Source organism: Daldinia loculata, assembly GCF_022478755.1.
Source record: "Daldinia loculata strain CBS 113971 unplaced genomic scaffold F4817scaffold_1, whole genome shotgun sequence".
Classification (NCBI taxonomy): Eukaryota; Fungi; Ascomycota; class Sordariomycetes; order Xylariales; family Hypoxylaceae; genus Daldinia; species Daldinia loculata.
In genome coordinates this window covers 357,625-375,656 of record NW_026054855.1, presented here as the reverse complement: position 1 = coordinate 375,656, position 18,032 = coordinate 357,625, and the positions used below count along the sequence as shown (strand labels likewise).

The window sequence follows — 18,032 nt, the reverse complement described above, 5'->3', positions numbered from 1 at the left end:
TAAAAATTAAACCTTATATTTACAATAATTTAATATTTAATAATAACGTATAAAATAGTTTTTATTTTTATAACTTAAAACTAATATTATGTTTTTTTTACTTTTTTATTTTTTTTACATATCCGTATAACGTTACGTTATAATATTACAAGTTTTAACGTTTAAAAACACGTAATATATTATATTAACATTTATATCCGCGCGTTTACACCCACACATACACTTATAACTACGTATAAAATAAAATTTTTTTTTTAATTTAAAGTTAATAATTTAATTGTTTAAGCCTTTTAATTATTTTACATGTTTATACGACGTTACGTTATAATATTATAAGTTTTAACGTAATATATTTTTAAAAACGTTATAATTAATATTATAACCGGTATTACAGTTAATATTACAGTTAATTATTACTCCGGAACGTTTAAAACGTTTAAAACGCGTATATTTAAACGTTTAAAAAGTTAAACAAACGCATATATTTATTAATAATAAAATTAATAAATGTTTTAAATTAATTAAAACTTATTTTAAACGCGTTAATATTATTATTATTTTTAATGTTAAATAATTGTTATGGTAAAAATTGTTTAAATTACTTTAAACCAAAAATGTAAAATTTATAAAAAAAGGTAAATTAAAGATATAATTGGTTAAAAAAAAATGTAGCAAAAAAAATATAATAAAGTTTACATCATTAGTTTAAGTTTATTAAAATAAATTAAAAAAAAATATTATACATTAACGTTAATATATAAAACTTTAAAACTATATTAATACCGTATATTTACGGTATAATTATTTAAATAATTACATATTTTAATATAAAAAAAAAACAATAATTAAATTTATTAACGGTATTATTTTATAACGGTATTTTTAAAATTAAACGTTTTTTTAAATTAATAGTTTTTTTATTATAAATAGTTTTTTTTAATTAACGGTTTTTTTACGGTTTTAATATAATTTAAAAAAATGTAATAAATAAAAAATATATTTATATTTATATGTAAATAAATATTATTATATGTAAATATTTATTTTAAATTAAAAAGTTATAAATAATTAAATTATAATATTATTAAAATAAATATTATTTTACATTTAAATAAATTATAATTATAATTATAAAGTTATTATTTAAATATATTATTATATATTATTAAAATAATAACAGTGTTGCCGTGTATTACGTAATACGAAAAGTAAAAAATAATAAAGTAATTTAAATAAAATGGTTTAATTAATGTGTTTAATTCGGTAAAAAAAAGTGGGAGATTTATTAAATGGGGAATATTTATTTACATGTGTGTAAATTAATTTTTAAACGGTGTATATAAACACAACTTTAATCATGTGACATAATCACATGACCGGTGTTTTATTATATATAAATGCGTATAATTTATAATTATTTAAATATATAAAATAACATTTACGATTTTTTTATATTAATAAATATTTAAATTATATTTTTTTAAATTATATTAAAATTATAAAAAAATTATTTATTAAAAAAAACCATTTATAAATATATAAATTATTTAAATAATTAACCAAAAATATATTAATTATATATATAATAAAAATTATAATAAAACGTTTATAAATTTAAATAATATTAAAGCCTTAAACGGTAAAAGTACGATTGGTTTATTATTTATTATAAAAATACGGTATTTAGGTCTTATATCCTAACGCTAATGTACCATTCCATTTTTCCGTGTCCTTTACTGATCTGACTGACGTAAGTACCTGCCCACCACGTGCCGTTAGGTACATATGTAGGTCCAGACGCCCCGACAGGTTCAATTTCCTTCAACTGTCAGCCCGAAAACGTTCCAAACCTGCACGGAATTATTCACCGTCTACAACTCTACAACTTCTCAAAGCCAGAAGACAACATATTTTGGGCGCGCTGCTTTGCCCAACTCTAGTGGTCTTTTTTTTCTTTTTCTTCTCTCTGTCGCCCAACTTAGGAGGTATTTTTGATTTAATTCATCATCCTCTAGGTATATACTACCGTGACATTCACTGCCTGCCTTAGATCCTTTCGTTTATCTGCAACCTGCAACGACAAAAAGTTGTTTTGTCTTGATCGGTTTGTCTGGTTACTTTAGGATCTTAGACTGAGACGCATCTGCGTTTGGATTCGATACGGTAGCCGTGTCACTGTAGCCATCATCTTTCTTTTCCCTTCCGTACCAGTATCGCGCAACGTCGTCCTTTTTTCTTTTCTTTCTTCCTATGGTAAGGCTAGGATTGTTAGGATTACTATTGTGATGACGAGGGAACGCAAAAAAGCCCCGGTGCCCGTACGTGGCGTACGGGCTCTAAACCGCCGTGCAAAGATGGAGAGAGCACAGAAGCAGCCAGATGACGGGTGGCGAGCCTTAAATCCGTTAAAGGAACCTCCTAGGATGAAGCATAAGACAACCTTCGAATTAGTCGAGAATACAGACAAAAAGAAGAAGCTCGAGTTCAAGGTAATGAGAGGTCGCTAAGAAGGTTGACTACGAGTAACAGTACTGACCAGTAGCAGATCACCATCGATAGACACCCACCACCGGGTTTCGAGTTCGTCCCTGTTGGCTATCCACAGTTGACGCAAATGTGCAAAGAACTATCTAGAGAACAAGACGCTATGATATTCATTGTTTCAGTATGTAGGTCCGTTCCTTCGTGCTTTGTTATACTAACGCATTTGCTTCAGGACTCCAAGAACCCGGACAACCTCGACCACCATGTAAACCGTGTCGGGTATCATTTTAGACAGATAATTGTTGACCAAGCTCGCTCGAAACTAGCAGCTACTGGACAAAATGTCCATGTCCCCCCAGCCCATTCATCTGGCGCACCTGAACCGATACCTAAGAGCCAAGCGGAAATTGATGCTCAAGCAGATGCGGTCTTAAGAGATCTTTTCCCAAGAATACCTCATACCGACCGACGCGAAATTATCCAGCATGCGTTTCAAAAAGTCTGTCCATGTTTTTTATATGTCGTCTTAGCACTCGGATATACTGATATTAACACTTCGTTTACAATATAGGATGGGAAATTCCATGGCGAGTCTAAAGTTGGCATGGTTAAAGAACTAACCCTAGCACGCAGGGTTCAACTTGCGGCGATCGCCCACATCAGGCACAACCACACGCGCTATGATGAACTATTAAAGGAAACTAACTGGCACAACGCTCGAAGAGCTGTAGAAAAGCCGTGCCTGGACGTCATCGTCAAGTGGCGAGGTGACGAAGAGACCGGTCGTGACCAACTTGACGAGATACTACGTGAAGTCATTGAGATTTCTGATACCGAGGAGGAGTCCGAGGAAGAATCTCCCAATGCAGAGTCTCTACCAGCCCGACGCGTTGTCACGATGCCCACTAATACATTGGCGATGTCTAAGGCAGAGCCACAAGGTAAAGAGGCCGCTAACCCTGAGCGGCCGCCCCGTCATTCAAGTCACAGTCACAGTCACAGTCACAGTCGCAGTCGCAGTCGCGGTCGCGACCTATCCGTTCCAGGTGTTCTTGGACCATCTAAGCAGAGAGCGATTGCAAAGGCCGAGAAGAGAAGCGCTCGAAAGACGCAGCGTTTTAGGAGATATGCCGCCGCTGCTGAAGCTCTTGCAGGTTCATCCGACCAGAGAGTCTATGCCGAGGACTCGAATGTGGCCCCTTTTGGTACTATTCCAATGGATTTTACCAAAAGTCCGGGTTCCACCCACCCTATTGGCTCGAGTCGCGAGCCAACAGTGGTGGCGCGTGGTACTCCTCGTATTGAACAGATGTCGCGTTATTCTGAATTGCGATCAGACCAGCAGCGTTTCAAAGGCGGCCCTCTGAGAGAGGTGGTTACCATCACTCATGGTATTCCCGAAGCCGATGAATACGCTTTGCCTCAACTGATGCGCACTCCAGAAAGCCATAGGCCCAAAGTTGGGCATGCAACAGCAAGTCATGGTCGCCAATCGATTCCAGTTTCGCCAGTAAGAAACGGGTTGCAAGATATGTTGTTACAATCTATCGAGCCTGCGTCTCCCGCTGTCCACAGGGAGCCCCCTGAAGCTCCTCGAATTCTGTATCGTGAGCCTCAGCGCTTCGCGGAAGAACCTCGTGTCGTTTCTCGGCCCATCCACGACCATGCAGGTTTTGTTTCGTGTCCCGAATCTCCTAGAGTCGTGAGTCATGGTAATATGTTGGTAACAAGACGCCTTCACGGCGCAGACTATCCCTCCGGAACCCTTGATGCGTACCCCAATCCGTTTGCCCCAGCCAGCCATCAGGTTCAAGGTGAGGATCTACGACGTGTGCCATCTGGATATTTTCCAGATCGGCCGTCGTCATCTTTTAGAGGTGCAGACCAAGCCCTATCCCAGAATCAGTCTTGGCCAGTTCCTAGTGAAGGGATGGTGCACTATAATGGTGATGTTTCTCTTAGGACCAGAGCAAATCCGATTATCATTGATGACGATGATCATATGCCTCGCAGACCTCGTCAAGTAATTGAGGTGCAGCGGCATCCTGGTAGAGATTACCCTGTTACACCGTTGGGGCAAGAAGGATTCTTCCACGATGCTACCCGTCGAGGAGACGCGTACATCCGAGATGAGCCTCGAGTTGTATTAACTGATGCGCCGCCCACCCGGCCGAGAAGCGCGTTTGATTACTGCCGCCCTGGCAACCATCCCGGTTCCGGATTGACTTCGTATCACGAACCCAGCGTCTATAGAGTAGCAGCGCCAGAGTTGCGACGTCATGTAGTCGATGCCGCCCCTGATCCCGAAACCAGATACTACAGAGAGCGTAGCCAGCACTTGTACGAACCAAGAGAATGGCCGGGAAATGTGCCTCGAGAGGCTCGAACCATTCCTATTGGACTGGCTCGTCCTGAAGTGTAAGTTGACTAGGTTTATATAAAAGAGATGCGCTCTACTCATATTGCACACTTGAGTTTTTACGGGATTGTTTAACATAAGCTAATATACACATATAGGCGGTACCGAGACGATGATCGCCATTTTCAAGAATATTCGAACATTACGTCAATTTCGCACCCTCAAGACCGACGAGAAAACCGTTACTATAGACTGGACGAGGCAACTACGCCTGCGCCGCAGCAGATACACCATCAGCACGATTACCCCCCTCAACTTGTAGCCCCTCCTAACCATGGCCTTTATATCGAAAACCATGGATCACCGCATCGGCATTATATTCCTGAACAACGCGTAGTCTGGGTGGATCGTTGATCTTCGTCAGAGCACTGACTCGAGATCAGTAGATTAATAATTTGGCGACGAAATTCCTTTTTATGATTCCATTGTCAGAATCATCTGGCCGGTGGATGTGAAATGATATGGACGTTATGGCAAAGACGGTATCGGTACGGATTCAGTAGGACGGCAGCATTTGAGATACCCTCTATTGGCATTATCGTCGTTTCTTTCGAACATCATTGCATGGCAAGGCGTTATCGGCACTCGCATCACGGCATCGAAGCATACAATCGGCAATATGATAGCCTTCTCGGCTAAGGAGTTAAAGGATTGCATACTTAGCTTTTTGGCTAAACGAACCTATATTCTTCATCTGTCACCTGGAATGACATCCCTGTTACCAGTATTGTACCTATATACAATTACAAGAACACTATGGAACTGCGTCTTCGGACAGACGGAACCATACTCTTCATGTACTTCTTAACACGATTGAGATATCATGTGATGAACAACTGTGTATGTGACTGTTGATGTCGATTAGATTTTAGTGTTTAGATGTCTTGTAAGATAAGTTATATCAAGTAACGTGGAATGACTGTAAGGACCATCGATTTCGTTCGGTTCTACTTTACTATCTTCCCCGGGACGAGACAGTCTATTCCTATCTATTTAAGATACTACTTAATCTATAGCTATTAGCTGATCGTAAAGTATATATCACGAGAAATTAGTATAGTAATGAAAAATAGTAATAACTTTCAATATCTTCCTCAGATTCATTCATAACATTATCCTCACCACTATCAACTATCCTATATATACAAACACACACACGTATCCCCACAACTCACAACTCACAAACCCTCTACTCCCACCCCATCTCCTTCAACGCCCTAAATTTACTCGAATGGCCATACGACACGCTCGGCTTAATCTTATCCAGCGCCGCCTCCCAGTCCTCGGGCGTAAGCACATCCGGCCCGCCCTTGGTATCCGCGCGCTCGACGGCCGCCTGTCCCGCGGCAACGTGCAGGTTGTCCAGGTCGGCGCCGCTGAAGCCGTCGCAGCGGATATCGCGGGCGACGGCTTCGAGGACGGGGAAGTCGGTGTAGGAGGGGAGAAGGCGCTTGATGCGGGTGCGCAGGATATCCACGCGGCCGTCGGCGTCGGGGAGGTCGACGAAGATGTTGGTGCCGAGGCGGCCGGGGCGCAGGATCGCGGGGTCGATCATGTCCGGGCGGTTGGTCGCGCCGACGACGTACACGCCTAGTCGGCTGCCGATGCCGTCGAGCTCGGTGAGCAGCTGGTTGACGACGCGGGCGCTGGCGTCGGGCCCGTTACCGTCGCGGCGGGGCACGAGGGCGTCGAGCTCGTCGAAGAAGAGGATGCAGGGGGCGGAAGCGCGGGCTCGGCTGAAGACTTGGCGGACGGAGCGTTCGGACTCGCCGACGTATTTGTTCAGGAGCTCGGGGCCCTTGACGGAGATGAAGTTGACTTTGGACTCGTTGGCGACGGCCTTGGCGAGGAGGGTCTTGCCGCAGCCGGGGGGGCCCCAGAGGAGGACGCCGGAGGGGGCTTCGAGGCCCTTGCTGGTGAAGCGTTCGGGGTCTTGGATGGGTTTTACGATGGATAGCATGAGTTGCTTGCGCACGTCGTGGAGGGCGCCGATGTGGGCCCAGGTCGTGTCGGGGATTGTCGTGAAGCCTTCTCGCTTGGAGGATGGTTGGACTTTGCTGATGGCGCTTAGCATGTGTTCCATCGTTAGAACGAGCGATTCGCTCGACACGGCTTCGTCCGGTGCTGCCATGATTGCTAGATGCAGCCGGAGCCCGGGAGATATTTGGTCGTCGGAATCGAGGTCCATCTCTGAAGGGCCGGTCTGTGCTAGTTGGGTCATTGTCGCTCTGACCATTTCGTTTTTGGCGATGGAGACGACGTCCTTCAGATCGGCTCCTACAAACCCGGGCGTTCTCTTTGCTAGTAGTTTGTAATCCAAGTCGGAGGAGACTCGGCCGTTCTGAAGCATCTTTCGTAAGATAGCTTCGCGAGCACCCTCGTTTGGTATTCCAAGGCTTATTTCTCGATTGAAACGCCCTGCTCTCCGGAGGGCAGGATCAATACTGTCTGGTCGATTCGTCGCAGCCAGCGTAACGACGATCTTGCCTCCGAGTTTGTGAGGTGACAAGTCGTCCATACAGGTTAGCATCTGGGCCACTATTCGCTTCTCCATTTCTCTCTGCGCGTTTTCCCGCTTCCCCATGATGGCGTCAATCTCGTCAATGAAGATTAAGCAGGGCGCGAGCGATTTAGCCTCGTCGTAGAGCTCTCTGATCTTCCTTTCGGACTCTCCAGACATACCAGCGACGAGAGAGGGGGCGGAAACGGGTATGTATGCTACGCCGAGCGACGCAGCATAGGCGTTTGCTAGCATAGTTTTTCCGCAGCCTGGAGGACCGTGTAATAGAACACCGCGAGTAGCTTCTAGGTCGTTATCGAGACAGATTTCGGGGAATCGCACGGGGAACGTGACTGATTCAGCGAGGACCTTAATGGCATCGTCCATGCCGCCGAGATCTTGTAAAGAAACACCGCTAGGCGGGCTGCGATCCTCTTTAGGCTTCTCGGTTTTCCTTTTCTTAGGCCGGGATTCTCCGTTGGGCTGTCTATCATTCATGATGACGACGGGTGCTATATCAGTTCCAGAAACATTACCGCCCGGGGTGGTTGCTTCAGATGGTACTGTGGGCTGAGCTTTGGGTATGTTCCAGGACTTGGTGATGTTTTTGTTCATGACGAAGTAGTCTCGTTCCTATACACGTCAGCTCGAGTATCCAATGACCGCTGCTAGATATAAATCTAGAGAACAATGGTAATAATAATAATATAATTACCTTAGTTTTTGGCGATTCCGCGGAGGCCTCTTCCAAATCCTCTTCCTCGTCTTCCTCTTTCCTCTCTTCCTTCCGGAGGCGAAGGACTCGCTCGATAGAGTCTTCTAGCGGCCGTTTCTTTTGACGCGCAAGACTAGAATTCGAGCGTTTTATAGAATCGTAAACCCCCGAGACTGTAAATTTAAGTGGCTTTGAGGGGCTGTTCCGCTCATGATCATCCTCGAGTTTTCTGATAATCTGGTAGACATCACGGTCTAAGCCGTGAAGGACCCTGGGCATTATATTTTTATAACAAATCGGCCGCACTCAAGATGGTAAAATTGTAGTATTTAATCCTGTAAATGGTTTTAGTCTATGTGCAACAGTATGCTCTTTAACCGAGCCCAATTATAAAAGTTTAATGCCGGACGCCGCTGTGGTATGAGATTTGAGATTCGAGATTTCTGAGTTGTTGGATTTCTGAAAAGTTCAGCATATGAAAATAAAGTGGGTCATATTTTTGCCTTGACGAGTATGCACTTAAACATAATCTTTTCATAGAGCAATCGCCTATAAGGGTACATGGAAGGAACCATTCGAGAAGTACAGTTGGGGGCTACAATCGACTTCATAATCGTGGGTACAGATGCAGGTACAATGTTTAGGATTAATAGAGCTTCCATTCATTCATCTTGCGAAGGCGGCTCCTAACCACGAACCAGCAACCAGAAATCCTTAGTTATCAAAAGTTCTAAATCCGATCTACACTTAAAAAGTATGTAGCGTGTAGTATTGTCAAGCACACTGTTGTGTAAAAAGGGTTTAAGAGATATAGTCCTAAAAATAGTATAAGCAAAGATGATTCTTCCAATTGTAGCTCCGGGTCAAAGTTAAAATTGATGTTGTCTTGGAGACTTCCACAATATCAAAGTTTAAGCTGGGAATGCCGAGACGGCTTAGATGTGCGTCATTAGGCACTTTTAGATAAAGACGCGCAGCAAGCCCCCTGCAATCGATAAGCTGATCCCTACAGTAGAACATGGGACGCCCGCCGAACTTAGCTCGTGACAACATCGACACCCTTCCCCATATTGTATACCAGCAACGTACACATGCTCAACAAAATCGCATCATCATTTATCCTACGAACCAGGCTGCCCTGAAAAGGCATTTGCCTGACCATCGTTCTTCCACCGACCCTCGCTATTGCTAGACAATGCGCGCTTCGGATTCCATAGTAGATTCTAGGGCACGGCGATCATGGGCAACAATTCGAGCAGAGTGACCGCCCAGGACAAGTAAGGCTTTCCCCCTTTCCACCCCCTCCCCAATCAACTAACATCTTCCATCCCATCGCCGACAAAAACACTAACCTCCAAACTTCCGCAGGGCGATCCTCGACCTCAAACTACAGCGCGACAAGCTGCACCAATACCAGCGGCGCATCACGGTCCTAACCGATAAGGAGACGGCCGTGGCGCGACAAATGCTAGCGGCCGGCGACAAGAAGCGCGCCCTGCTAGCCCTGCGCCGGAAGAAGTACCAAGAGTCGCTACTCGAGAAGACCGACGCGCAGCTCGCCCAGCTAGAGCAGTTGACCCGCAGCGTCGAGTTCGCGCTCATCCAGAAGGACGTCGTGTTCGGTCTGCAGCAGGGCACGCGCGTCCTGCGCGACATCCACGCCGAGATGGGCGGCCTCGAGCACGTCGAGAAGCTTATGGGCGACACGGCGGATGCTATTGCTTACCAGAGGGTATACACCTCCCTACCTCCTATCCACCCCGAGATATCATTGATTTTATAATACATTACATATATCCCTACGTATACTAACGGCCTTTCTACTTAATAGGAAGTAAGCGAGATGCTAGGCGGCAGAATTACAAACCAGGACGAGGACGAGGTCGAAGACGAACTAGCCGCCCTCGAGCAGGAAGTTAACGGCCCGGCGAAACTACCCAACGTGCCGAATACCAAGATACTCCCGCTAAAGTTCAAAGATGCGATGCCGCAGGAGCAGGAACCGGAGCAAGAACCGGAGTCGGAGAGGAGAGCTATGCTCGCCGCATAATACGAGCGCGAGCGGTGGATACAGTAAGAGAGCGAATGAACACAATATCTACAATTGTATAATGAATTATTGGTGGAAACTAGAAGAAGCGTTTTGGATCTGGATATCCAGGGTGGGGTAGGGTAGGGCGTATAGCATATAGGACACTAGTCCTCTTTTTTGAAGCAGCACGGGATCGTAATGCCTCTTGTTGGTGAGTGGGCGTTTCCCTAGTGTAGAGCGAGGGAAGGAGATATAGATGAGCTACATGTAGCATCACGAACACGGACAGCTAGTGGTATAAGCTGTGTAATTGCATAAATAGATAATACGGTTTCACTTATCTTTTAATATTTTATGTACACATTTCTTGCCAATGGCTCAAGTGGAAATGTGAGTCTATATATATTCGAATGGCGTCGTTTATATAATTGTCTGTCTTTCCTGGATCAAAAGCTCCGAGTACAGAGAATCGCCTCTTCTTGTACACTATCGTATACATGTACCTAACGAGTGTAAATACATATCCGCGCAAGAAACCAAAAGACCCAATAAAGCTTTCCAATCTAACTCTTAGCATTGGAAGAGAAACGCTCATCCCAGTTTGACCATATCCACTCTTATCCAATAGCGTCCCTGCTAGCCTTATTAAACAGCGAAAATGCTGACAACAATTCAACGCAACCTCATTGGTCAATGGCCCGTATCCACCTAGCTACGCACAATTTCTTGTAAATCCAGCATGCAACTACGTCATGAACATCATGAAGATTATCACGAGTCTACACAAAACCATGGCAAGAATAACATTCCACACAGAGAACAGGGGCAACGCGATAAGTCTAAGAGGGGGAAATTTGCGTCTATGCTCAATTACTGGCGACAGATTATATTATCCGATCCAAGCCTTCCTGCAGAAGCCTCAACTCCTAGCACTCCGACCGGGTGTATAATGCTGGAAAAGAGGAGATGGATATATGTGAACTAGCACCGACGCGGGTGCCGCAACGCAACGGTCTAGTAGTCTATAAGTACACAACTGGCCGATCCTGTCTATGCTATGATGGTATTGGTACACGTCTTTCTCGTAACTTCGTTTATGCCGTAGATTCCTTGAGGAAGCTGTAAACAGTGTTAGTATGGAAGCCTCGAGATTCTTTCAAGCAGAGAAAAACCCACGTAATAAGGTCGTTTCGGTCCTTCTCCTTCTTTAGACCACCGAACGCCATCTTGGTACCGGGGATGTACTTCTTGGGGTTCTCGAGGTAGTCGAACTAAGCAAAACGTTAGTAGAGTCGCTTTAACTAGTACCGCTTAAATATTACATACCAGAGTGTTCTCGTCCCAGGTGACACCCTTCTGCTTGTTGGCGTCTGTGTAGGAGAAGCCCTCAACCTGACCACTCTTTCGGCCGAAGAGACCGTGTAGAGCAGGGCCGACCTTGTTGCCCTCGCCCTCCTTCAGGGTATGGCACTGAGCACATCGGGTCTTGAAGAGGTTGGCACCCTTCTTGGAGTCACCTAAGGAAATTGTGACGTTAGTTAAAGTGTTGACCATAATGTGTACGCTGCTTGTGTCTAGTCACAATAACTAGCCCGTCGGTCAAAGAAAGCTGTTCCATAGCAAAATTAAAGGCTACCTGCGCCTTCTAGACCTTGTGCGACTGCACAATAGCAACCCTCAACGCCACCAGGTAAAATAGCGCACGCAACTGCGACATCCCAAGCACCAAGTCCCAAAATACAGTAAGCACGCAGGCGAACAGCCGATATGATAGAGCTAGAGATATTGTATCCCGTAGACACTAATCGCAGTCGTCCTGGCGCTGGTGGTGGCTCAATGGCTCGAAAGGCGGTGATGACATGTGGGCTGTCATGCGGCGGGAAAAAATCAAGCAAGACGCAAGGGAGGCTCGTGTGTACATACCGGCAGAGAAACCCATGTTGTCGTTCGAAAGTAGGGAGGTGAAGGAATAATTATTACTTTATTAGTGCGTGAGAGTACGCAGGTCAAACTATTCCGTCTCTAGAAAAGGAGGGTGGCCGTTTAAATAGTGAAGTTTATGGGACGGGAGAAAGGGAAAGGGAGAAAAAAAATCGGCGCATGCTGGGAATTTTTAAAGCGATGAGCTCAGCGGGCATGGGCAGGCATGGGCTTTTCGGCAAGGTGGTACGGAAAGTTGAGCCACGATGTGGCGCGTGCACCTTCCGTCGGACCAATAGGGTTTTGGCTGAAGTAATACGCTTCCGGGGAAAGCCGATTCTACAGCCCTTTCAGGCTTCTTTTCCACTGGGGCGGCTCGATTCCACTCGATTCACCAACTAAGAAAATTGGGGCGATGGGTTGGCCAGTGACGAAGGACGAATCTCGGAATTGAGACTACATAATCCGTATGTACATACCTAACCGGTTACCTAGGTGCACTATGGTGGAAAACTTTCGACGGATCCAGATGATGTGTAATTCCTACGCTGTGTTTTGACGAGACATCATGTACCTACGTTGAATTGCATTAGGTAGAGTGTTACCTGTCAAACCCACCATAAGCTTATAGGCTTACCTATCATTTGTATCAACGTGGTAATTTAGGTACAGTTGTAAAGATAATGTTCTCAAGTTCTTTAGTTAGTTAATGCAGATGAAAAGTACAAAGATGAGTTGTCAAAACATCACGAACCATATTAATACCAGGTATTATTTACATACCTTATATCTGAGGCATCGTGGGTAGTAGTAATAATATATCTTGTTTTGGTATATACCTATCTTTACCTTCGGTCTGGATCAAGTTCTGTATACACTATATCAGCCATCACTGAAGATCTACAAAGCCCTTGCATTTCCTCGCCCCTGTGCGCGTCAAGTTTGTACCACTTCCACTGCCGCTACCGCTGTCCCCAATGATCCCCATTGTATCGTCATGACGCTAAATCCACGCGTTGTCGATGCGTCTAAACTCGACCTTTATTTTACTCTGAATTAGAATCTGGGGACGTACGGACTGCAGAAACGAGCTAAATGCAGCGCTGCCCGGAGAAAAGTGGCACTGTTATTACTTGGCGAGCTCGAGGTGACTTGAGGACCATCCCTCAGATCGTTACCTACTAATAAGGCCCACGCGTCTTTCGTTCAAGCGCATTAACAAAATGTCGAGAATGGCTACCAGTTTTCCTCACGGATATTACTCTGCCACCGAATACTATTTTCGCGAGGGACAGGCTGACGCTATTGTTCGAACCACAGCCTACCATCGTAAAGATTACTGTCGCTCTGTGATATGGTTCTCGCCTCGCGAACACGTTGGTATTCATCCATCGATAGCAACACCTTTCCAGCGGGATTCTCATACGGGACTCGGCCCCCTAGATCGCCTACCCCTCGAGCTCTTGCATGACGTGTTGTTACGCATGGACATGCGTTCTCTATTCAACTTTCGACAAATAAATCTCAGATCGAGACAGGCGGTTGACTCTCTCAGGCAATATCAGATGGTGGTCTCCTATGGACTGAACCTTCTCTGCGCTTTGCTATGAACGAAATTTGCTATCATTGTTTCTCTTACCGACTTTTACTGCGCACTATGTACCAAAGCTTATACCTTTTGCGGCGAATTTGCCGGGTTTATATCCCTCTTAACCTGGAATCGATGTTGTTTTAAGTGCCTCCAAGAAGCTCCGGAAACCCAAGTGCAAACTCTTGGCGCTGTCCGGAAGCAATTTCACTTAACTAAGGCCGAATCAGCCCAATTGAGGTCATTCAAGGCTTTGCCTGGGATATATTCAATGAACGAGACCGTACATAAGTCCCATATTATGCTCGTTTCTACTCATCAGACCATATTGGTTTCCGGACAGCAACCGGATACATCAGCGCAGGCGCCGCCGGGACGACATAAAAAATTCAGGTTTATGGGGTCCTGCGCACTTCCTTACCGTGATAAACGAACCGGTAAGATCGAGCACGGAATATCGTGTGCCGGATGTCAGCTCGCTCTCGGAAAAGACATCATCGGCTCCAGGGGCGAGAAATGGGCATTCGAGGCCCGTGACAAGGTATATGCGCAAGATGGCTTTTTAGAACACTTTCGACGGTGTGAACAGGCCCAACTCTTATGGAGATCGAGTGGTGAAGGTAAGAACCGGCCGGCCGAGCTGCCCGAGGCTACCCGGAGAGGAGGCTACTTCAAGGTGAGAGAATAACAAGAAAAATATGGAAACAATTCGTCAATGTATTGCGGTTGATTTTTTTATAGGGTGGCTGTCATGGACAAGTTACGTTCTCGTCACTTTAATAAGACAGAGGCATATTAGTAAGTGCATCAGTTTATTCCGAGTTGAGGAACAGATGAATCTAACAAGAGCTGGCGATTTTTAAAGGGACGGCTAACACGGCTAACAATTGGCAAGTATTATAAACATAACAGCCGTAATTAAATAAATGAAAAACTAATCATATTTAAAACATATTCAAGCGCATCTTAATATAATATGAGTGGTAGGTTAGATGTAATCAATCTATGGTAAAGTCAGTCTATGGTAGAGTCAGTCTATGGTAGTTGTAGCTGGAGCGTTTGTATTACCTAATGCACGTATCGAGAACGGATTAGTCATACCACCTTCAGCTTTCCATACCATGTGAAAACTATTTCGGGAATTTCAACCGGCCACCACCGACCCCCGGCCGCATAGATCGGGAAAGAAAAAAAAAGAGACTTCGCCGGATTGAACTGTACCACGTTAAGGATTGCGATTGAAATTTTAAGACTTTGCGCTTCAACTCGTATGTATAAGTCGATGGGCCAATTGACACAAACCAAGCTCGCAAACTGATCATTTAGCAGTGTAGTGCAGTGCAGTGCAGTGCAGCAACCCCCCTCCCCCCTGAAAATTTCCCAAAGCTATACCCCGCGATGGCTTCTAAAACAACCTACATCCCGCGGTACCTGCTCCCCCAATACGGCGCGCTATGGCGCACCGCAGCCTTCGCGAGAGCTCCCCTCAACGCCGAGCTGGGCCAGGTGCTAGTGCGCTATACCTCCAAGACCGCAACGAGGGCATCCTCGACCAAAGCCAGCCACAAGTCGCCCGCCGCCAAAGCCGCCAAGCACTCCGCGCCGACGAAGCCCCTGCCCAAGACCGCGGCTACCAAGGCTGCTCCTGTAACTAAAGAAGAAGTCCCTCCGCAAACACCGATCCTAAAGACTGCGACTTCGTCTACTGCACCCAAGTCTGCATATCCGTCTAAGCCTGCTTCGGAAACCCAGGCATCCGCAGTGAAGCCAGGTGCGCCCCCTAAGCCCGACCCTTCAAAGCCCATCGTGCTCGAAAAGCCCGAGCGATTCAACCCCCCATCCCATGGCGCACGCCTACCGAGATCGACCCCAAAGCACTACGGAGGTCCCACGACAGACGCCGAGCTCCAAGCCCAGTCCGCAAAAGCGTACCCAGGCCTACCGCCTCCGGAGAACACATGGACGCACTGGTTCATCCACAGTCGAGGGATTCACTTATTTATTACCTTAGTAAGTCTCCTCCCACTACCTGTCTACACCAACTACCAGCGTCTCTCGATTCTACATCTAACTAAACCTCCCAGGGCACCCTCACCTCCCTAGCAATCTACACCTTCATCGCCAACTTCAACGCCAAATCCCCCTTCGCAGACCTGATCCCGCCCATCTCCGAGTTCCCCCGGCACCCCTTCCAGTACATCGGCGTCGTCATCGACGTCATGCGCATGCACGAGGAACACCAGTCCGCCCTGACGGCCGAGAAGCGCCGCCGCAAAGTCGATGACGTCGCTAAGAGGAACGAGTACCGCAAGGCGCATGGCATAGAGCCCGCTCGGGGATTCTGGGCTAGCAGCAGCAAGCCTGCTGAGCCGGAGACTACCGAACCGGTCCCGATCGTCGAGTCTGCTGCGCCCGAGCCTAACCTAGCTGCGGCTGAGTTCACTCCGGATGGCAAGCGCAAGAAGTTCCTCGGGATATTTTAAGCAAGGGGACGAATGGAAGTACGAAGGAGCGTGGAGAAAGATAGTAGCCGTTACTTATTAGGCGTATGGCCAGCATGGGTTCCATCCCCCTAGAATATTCAGAATCTCTCTCTCTCTGCTCCAGGACAAGGCAGGTATTAATTTCATGGTATCGTAATTTCGCGAAAAAGAGCTATCCCAAGTCGACAGCGTCTAGACCGTCCAATACCTCGTCTGCTATGCCCCCCTTTTCTAGTACCTTTTGCACCATGGCCCCGAGGACAGCTACCTTAGTTCCTCCCCTCGGCGCCTTCCACACACCCTCTACGTCGTCCGTCTCCGCCGCCCGGGCTCCCGGATCCTTGGCCGCGGGCGCGCCCTGCCCCCACGCTGCTGCGTTCACCGCATTGGGTACCCCCGGCGCTGTTAGCCGCGAGGGCGGGTCTATCGTTCGCACCGACAAAAGTCGCAGGTGTCTGCCCGTTTGCAGTTCGCCATCCACGTCCATCGTTTCCGACGCCTCGTCACTAGATACATTCCTCTCGCCCACCGAGACCGCGAGCGCTGAGTCTGCGACGGCTAACTCCTCCTTCGACGGGTCGAAAATGATATTGTCGCCTACGGCCATAACTAGCAGGGTGACAGGCGGTCGCGAACCAACCGTGGCGGACGTTGTATCGCTGCTCTGTCGCGGATATATGAATTGCGAGGCGTCCCAGTCGTCGTCGAACATGGGATCCTCGTCCGCTTCGGATTTTAACCTGGGTAGGCGCGTAGAGAGCAGCGCGAGATGCGTCGTTAGGCTGAGGAGGGGTAGCGGGTAGGATAGGGGCGGGGAGATGAGGATGATCTGTTTAAGGTATATATTAGCATCGTGCATCAATGTATCATATCCGCTTCACTTGGGCCGCGTAATGTCTTGCGTAATTGTAGAGGGATGTATAGGACTTACATCAATATATAGCTTCCAGTGGAATCGTCGGTTGATCCATAACTTCTTGGTGAACTCGCCGTCGGCCAGCAGCGCCTCGCTCAGCATAGTAGCTAAGAACACAGTGCTGCTGTCGTCGTCCCTGTACCCGGGGATCTCAACCGTGATCTCGACCCAATCGTTCTCGCCTGACACTGCATCCTCCCCATCTAGCCCACTGTCTTCTTGTATCTGCTCATCCTGTGCCTCTCCCCCCTTACGTCGCAGCTCCTTGTTCTCGTAGTACACGCGGCTAAGCGGCAGGACGCGGCGCTTCTCGACCTCGGCTTTCACGCCGACGACGGCCTCGGTGCCGTCTGCGAAACACACGCGCGCGCTGCCGTTGGCGGCGGGCAGGACACCGGTTTCGGCTGTTAGTGGGCGGAATTGGGCTGCGGTGCGGCCGTCGGGGCGGATGGGGGGCGAGAGGGAGAGGGCGGTGTGCAGGTAGGCTAGCTCGGCGGGCGAGAGGAGGAGGTGTTGCGTTGTGGATGATGCCATGGTTGGTTGGTTGGTTGTGAGGGTGGTAGGAAGAAGAAAAGAAGAAGAAAAAGAGAGGGAAGGGGGGATATGGCCCCTGGATAATTATGAAGAGAGTCGAGTATCTACGTATCTACGTATCTAGACTTGACTATCCTCTTGTCTAAAGCGTAACTAGCAGTATAGAATCGTCCCGTCGTATTACACAGATGTTTCCGTCCGCGAGGCTGAGGCGGGAGATTTTTTTGAGCTGGAAGCTCTAAGGTTGGTGGGGAGTAGAGATTACCTATTGGCTGGAGCTGGTGGTGGGGCTTATTTTTTGATCTTTGGGTGTTGGGATCGGCGAGGCTTGAGGTAGGGGGTGCTTATCGATAGTGCATTATCCGGGAGATGGGATATGCAATTGAGCAGTACTGCTTTATATGCGAGCTCCATATGGTGAAGGTACGGGATGATGAGTTC

At 46.8% G+C, this 18,032-nt stretch overlaps 7 protein-coding genes across 7 annotated transcripts; 4 read left to right on the top strand and 3 right to left on the bottom strand.

The window, feature by feature from the left end:
• The first annotated feature begins 1,832 nt into the window (after window positions 1-1,832).
• F4817DRAFT_322079 (uncharacterized protein) lies at window positions 1,833-5,736 on the top strand. The gene is made up of 5 exons (XM_049301359.1): window positions 1,833-2,489; window positions 2,546-2,665; window positions 2,717-2,983; window positions 3,056-4,902; window positions 5,002-5,736. Exons 1-5 carry the CDS (start codon window positions 2,286-2,288, stop codon window positions 5,255-5,257), a joined length of 2,694 nt encoding a protein of 897 aa, XP_049163836.1. The 5' UTR covers window positions 1,833-2,285; the 3' UTR covers window positions 5,258-5,736.
• A 236-nt stretch (window positions 5,737-5,972) lies between these two features.
• Window positions 5,973-8,631, bottom strand: F4817DRAFT_322078 (AAA-domain-containing protein). Its single transcript, XM_049301358.1, has 2 exons — window positions 8,119-8,631; window positions 5,973-8,036 (listed from the first exon to the last, which is right to left on the bottom strand). Exons 1-2 carry the CDS (start codon window positions 8,395-8,397, stop codon window positions 6,093-6,095), a joined length of 2,223 nt encoding a protein of 740 aa, XP_049163835.1. The 5' UTR covers window positions 8,398-8,631; the 3' UTR covers window positions 5,973-6,092.
• Window positions 8,632-9,034: 403 nt separating this feature from the next.
• Window positions 9,035-10,585, top strand: F4817DRAFT_322077 (charged multivesicular body protein 6). Its single transcript, XM_049301357.1, has 3 exons — window positions 9,035-9,395; window positions 9,487-9,850; window positions 9,950-10,585. The coding sequence occupies exons 1-3, from the start codon at window positions 9,358-9,360 to the stop codon at window positions 10,166-10,168; spliced, it is 621 nt and encodes a 206-aa protein (XP_049163834.1). The 5' UTR covers window positions 9,035-9,357; the 3' UTR covers window positions 10,169-10,585.
• A 403-nt stretch (window positions 10,586-10,988) lies between these two features.
• F4817DRAFT_322074 (cytochrome c-like domain-containing protein) lies at window positions 10,989-12,262 on the bottom strand. The gene is made up of 4 exons (XM_049301356.1): window positions 12,074-12,262; window positions 11,477-11,667; window positions 11,327-11,421; window positions 10,989-11,269 (listed from the first exon to the last, which is right to left on the bottom strand). Exons 1-4 carry the CDS (start codon window positions 12,087-12,089, stop codon window positions 11,245-11,247), a joined length of 327 nt encoding a protein of 108 aa, XP_049163833.1. The 5' UTR covers window positions 12,090-12,262; the 3' UTR covers window positions 10,989-11,244.
• Window positions 12,263-13,302: 1,040 nt separating this feature from the next.
• On the top strand, window positions 13,303-14,346 carry F4817DRAFT_355530 (uncharacterized protein; the record flags this gene model as incomplete). Its single annotated transcript, XM_049305669.1, has 2 exons — window positions 13,303-13,641; window positions 13,807-14,346. The coding sequence occupies 2 exons, from the start codon at window positions 13,303-13,305 to the stop codon at window positions 14,344-14,346; spliced, it is 879 nt and encodes a 292-aa protein (XP_049163832.1).
• A 466-nt stretch (window positions 14,347-14,812) lies between these two features.
• Window positions 14,813-16,227, top strand: F4817DRAFT_2846 (uncharacterized protein). The gene is made up of 3 exons (XM_049299582.1): window positions 14,813-14,926; window positions 14,988-15,668; window positions 15,743-16,227. The coding sequence occupies exons 2-3, from the start codon at window positions 15,057-15,059 to the stop codon at window positions 16,139-16,141; spliced, it is 1,011 nt and encodes a 336-aa protein (XP_049163831.1). The 5' UTR covers window positions 14,813-14,926; window positions 14,988-15,056; the 3' UTR covers window positions 16,142-16,227.
• Window positions 16,038-17,872, bottom strand: F4817DRAFT_2843 (ribosomal protein S5 domain 2-type protein). The gene is made up of 2 exons (XM_049299579.1): window positions 17,073-17,872; window positions 16,038-16,970 (listed from the first exon to the last, which is right to left on the bottom strand). Exons 1-2 carry the CDS (start codon window positions 17,589-17,591, stop codon window positions 16,314-16,316), a joined length of 1,176 nt encoding a protein of 391 aa, XP_049163830.1. The 5' UTR covers window positions 17,592-17,872; the 3' UTR covers window positions 16,038-16,313.
• Between the last annotated feature and the right edge of the window lie 160 nt (window positions 17,873-18,032).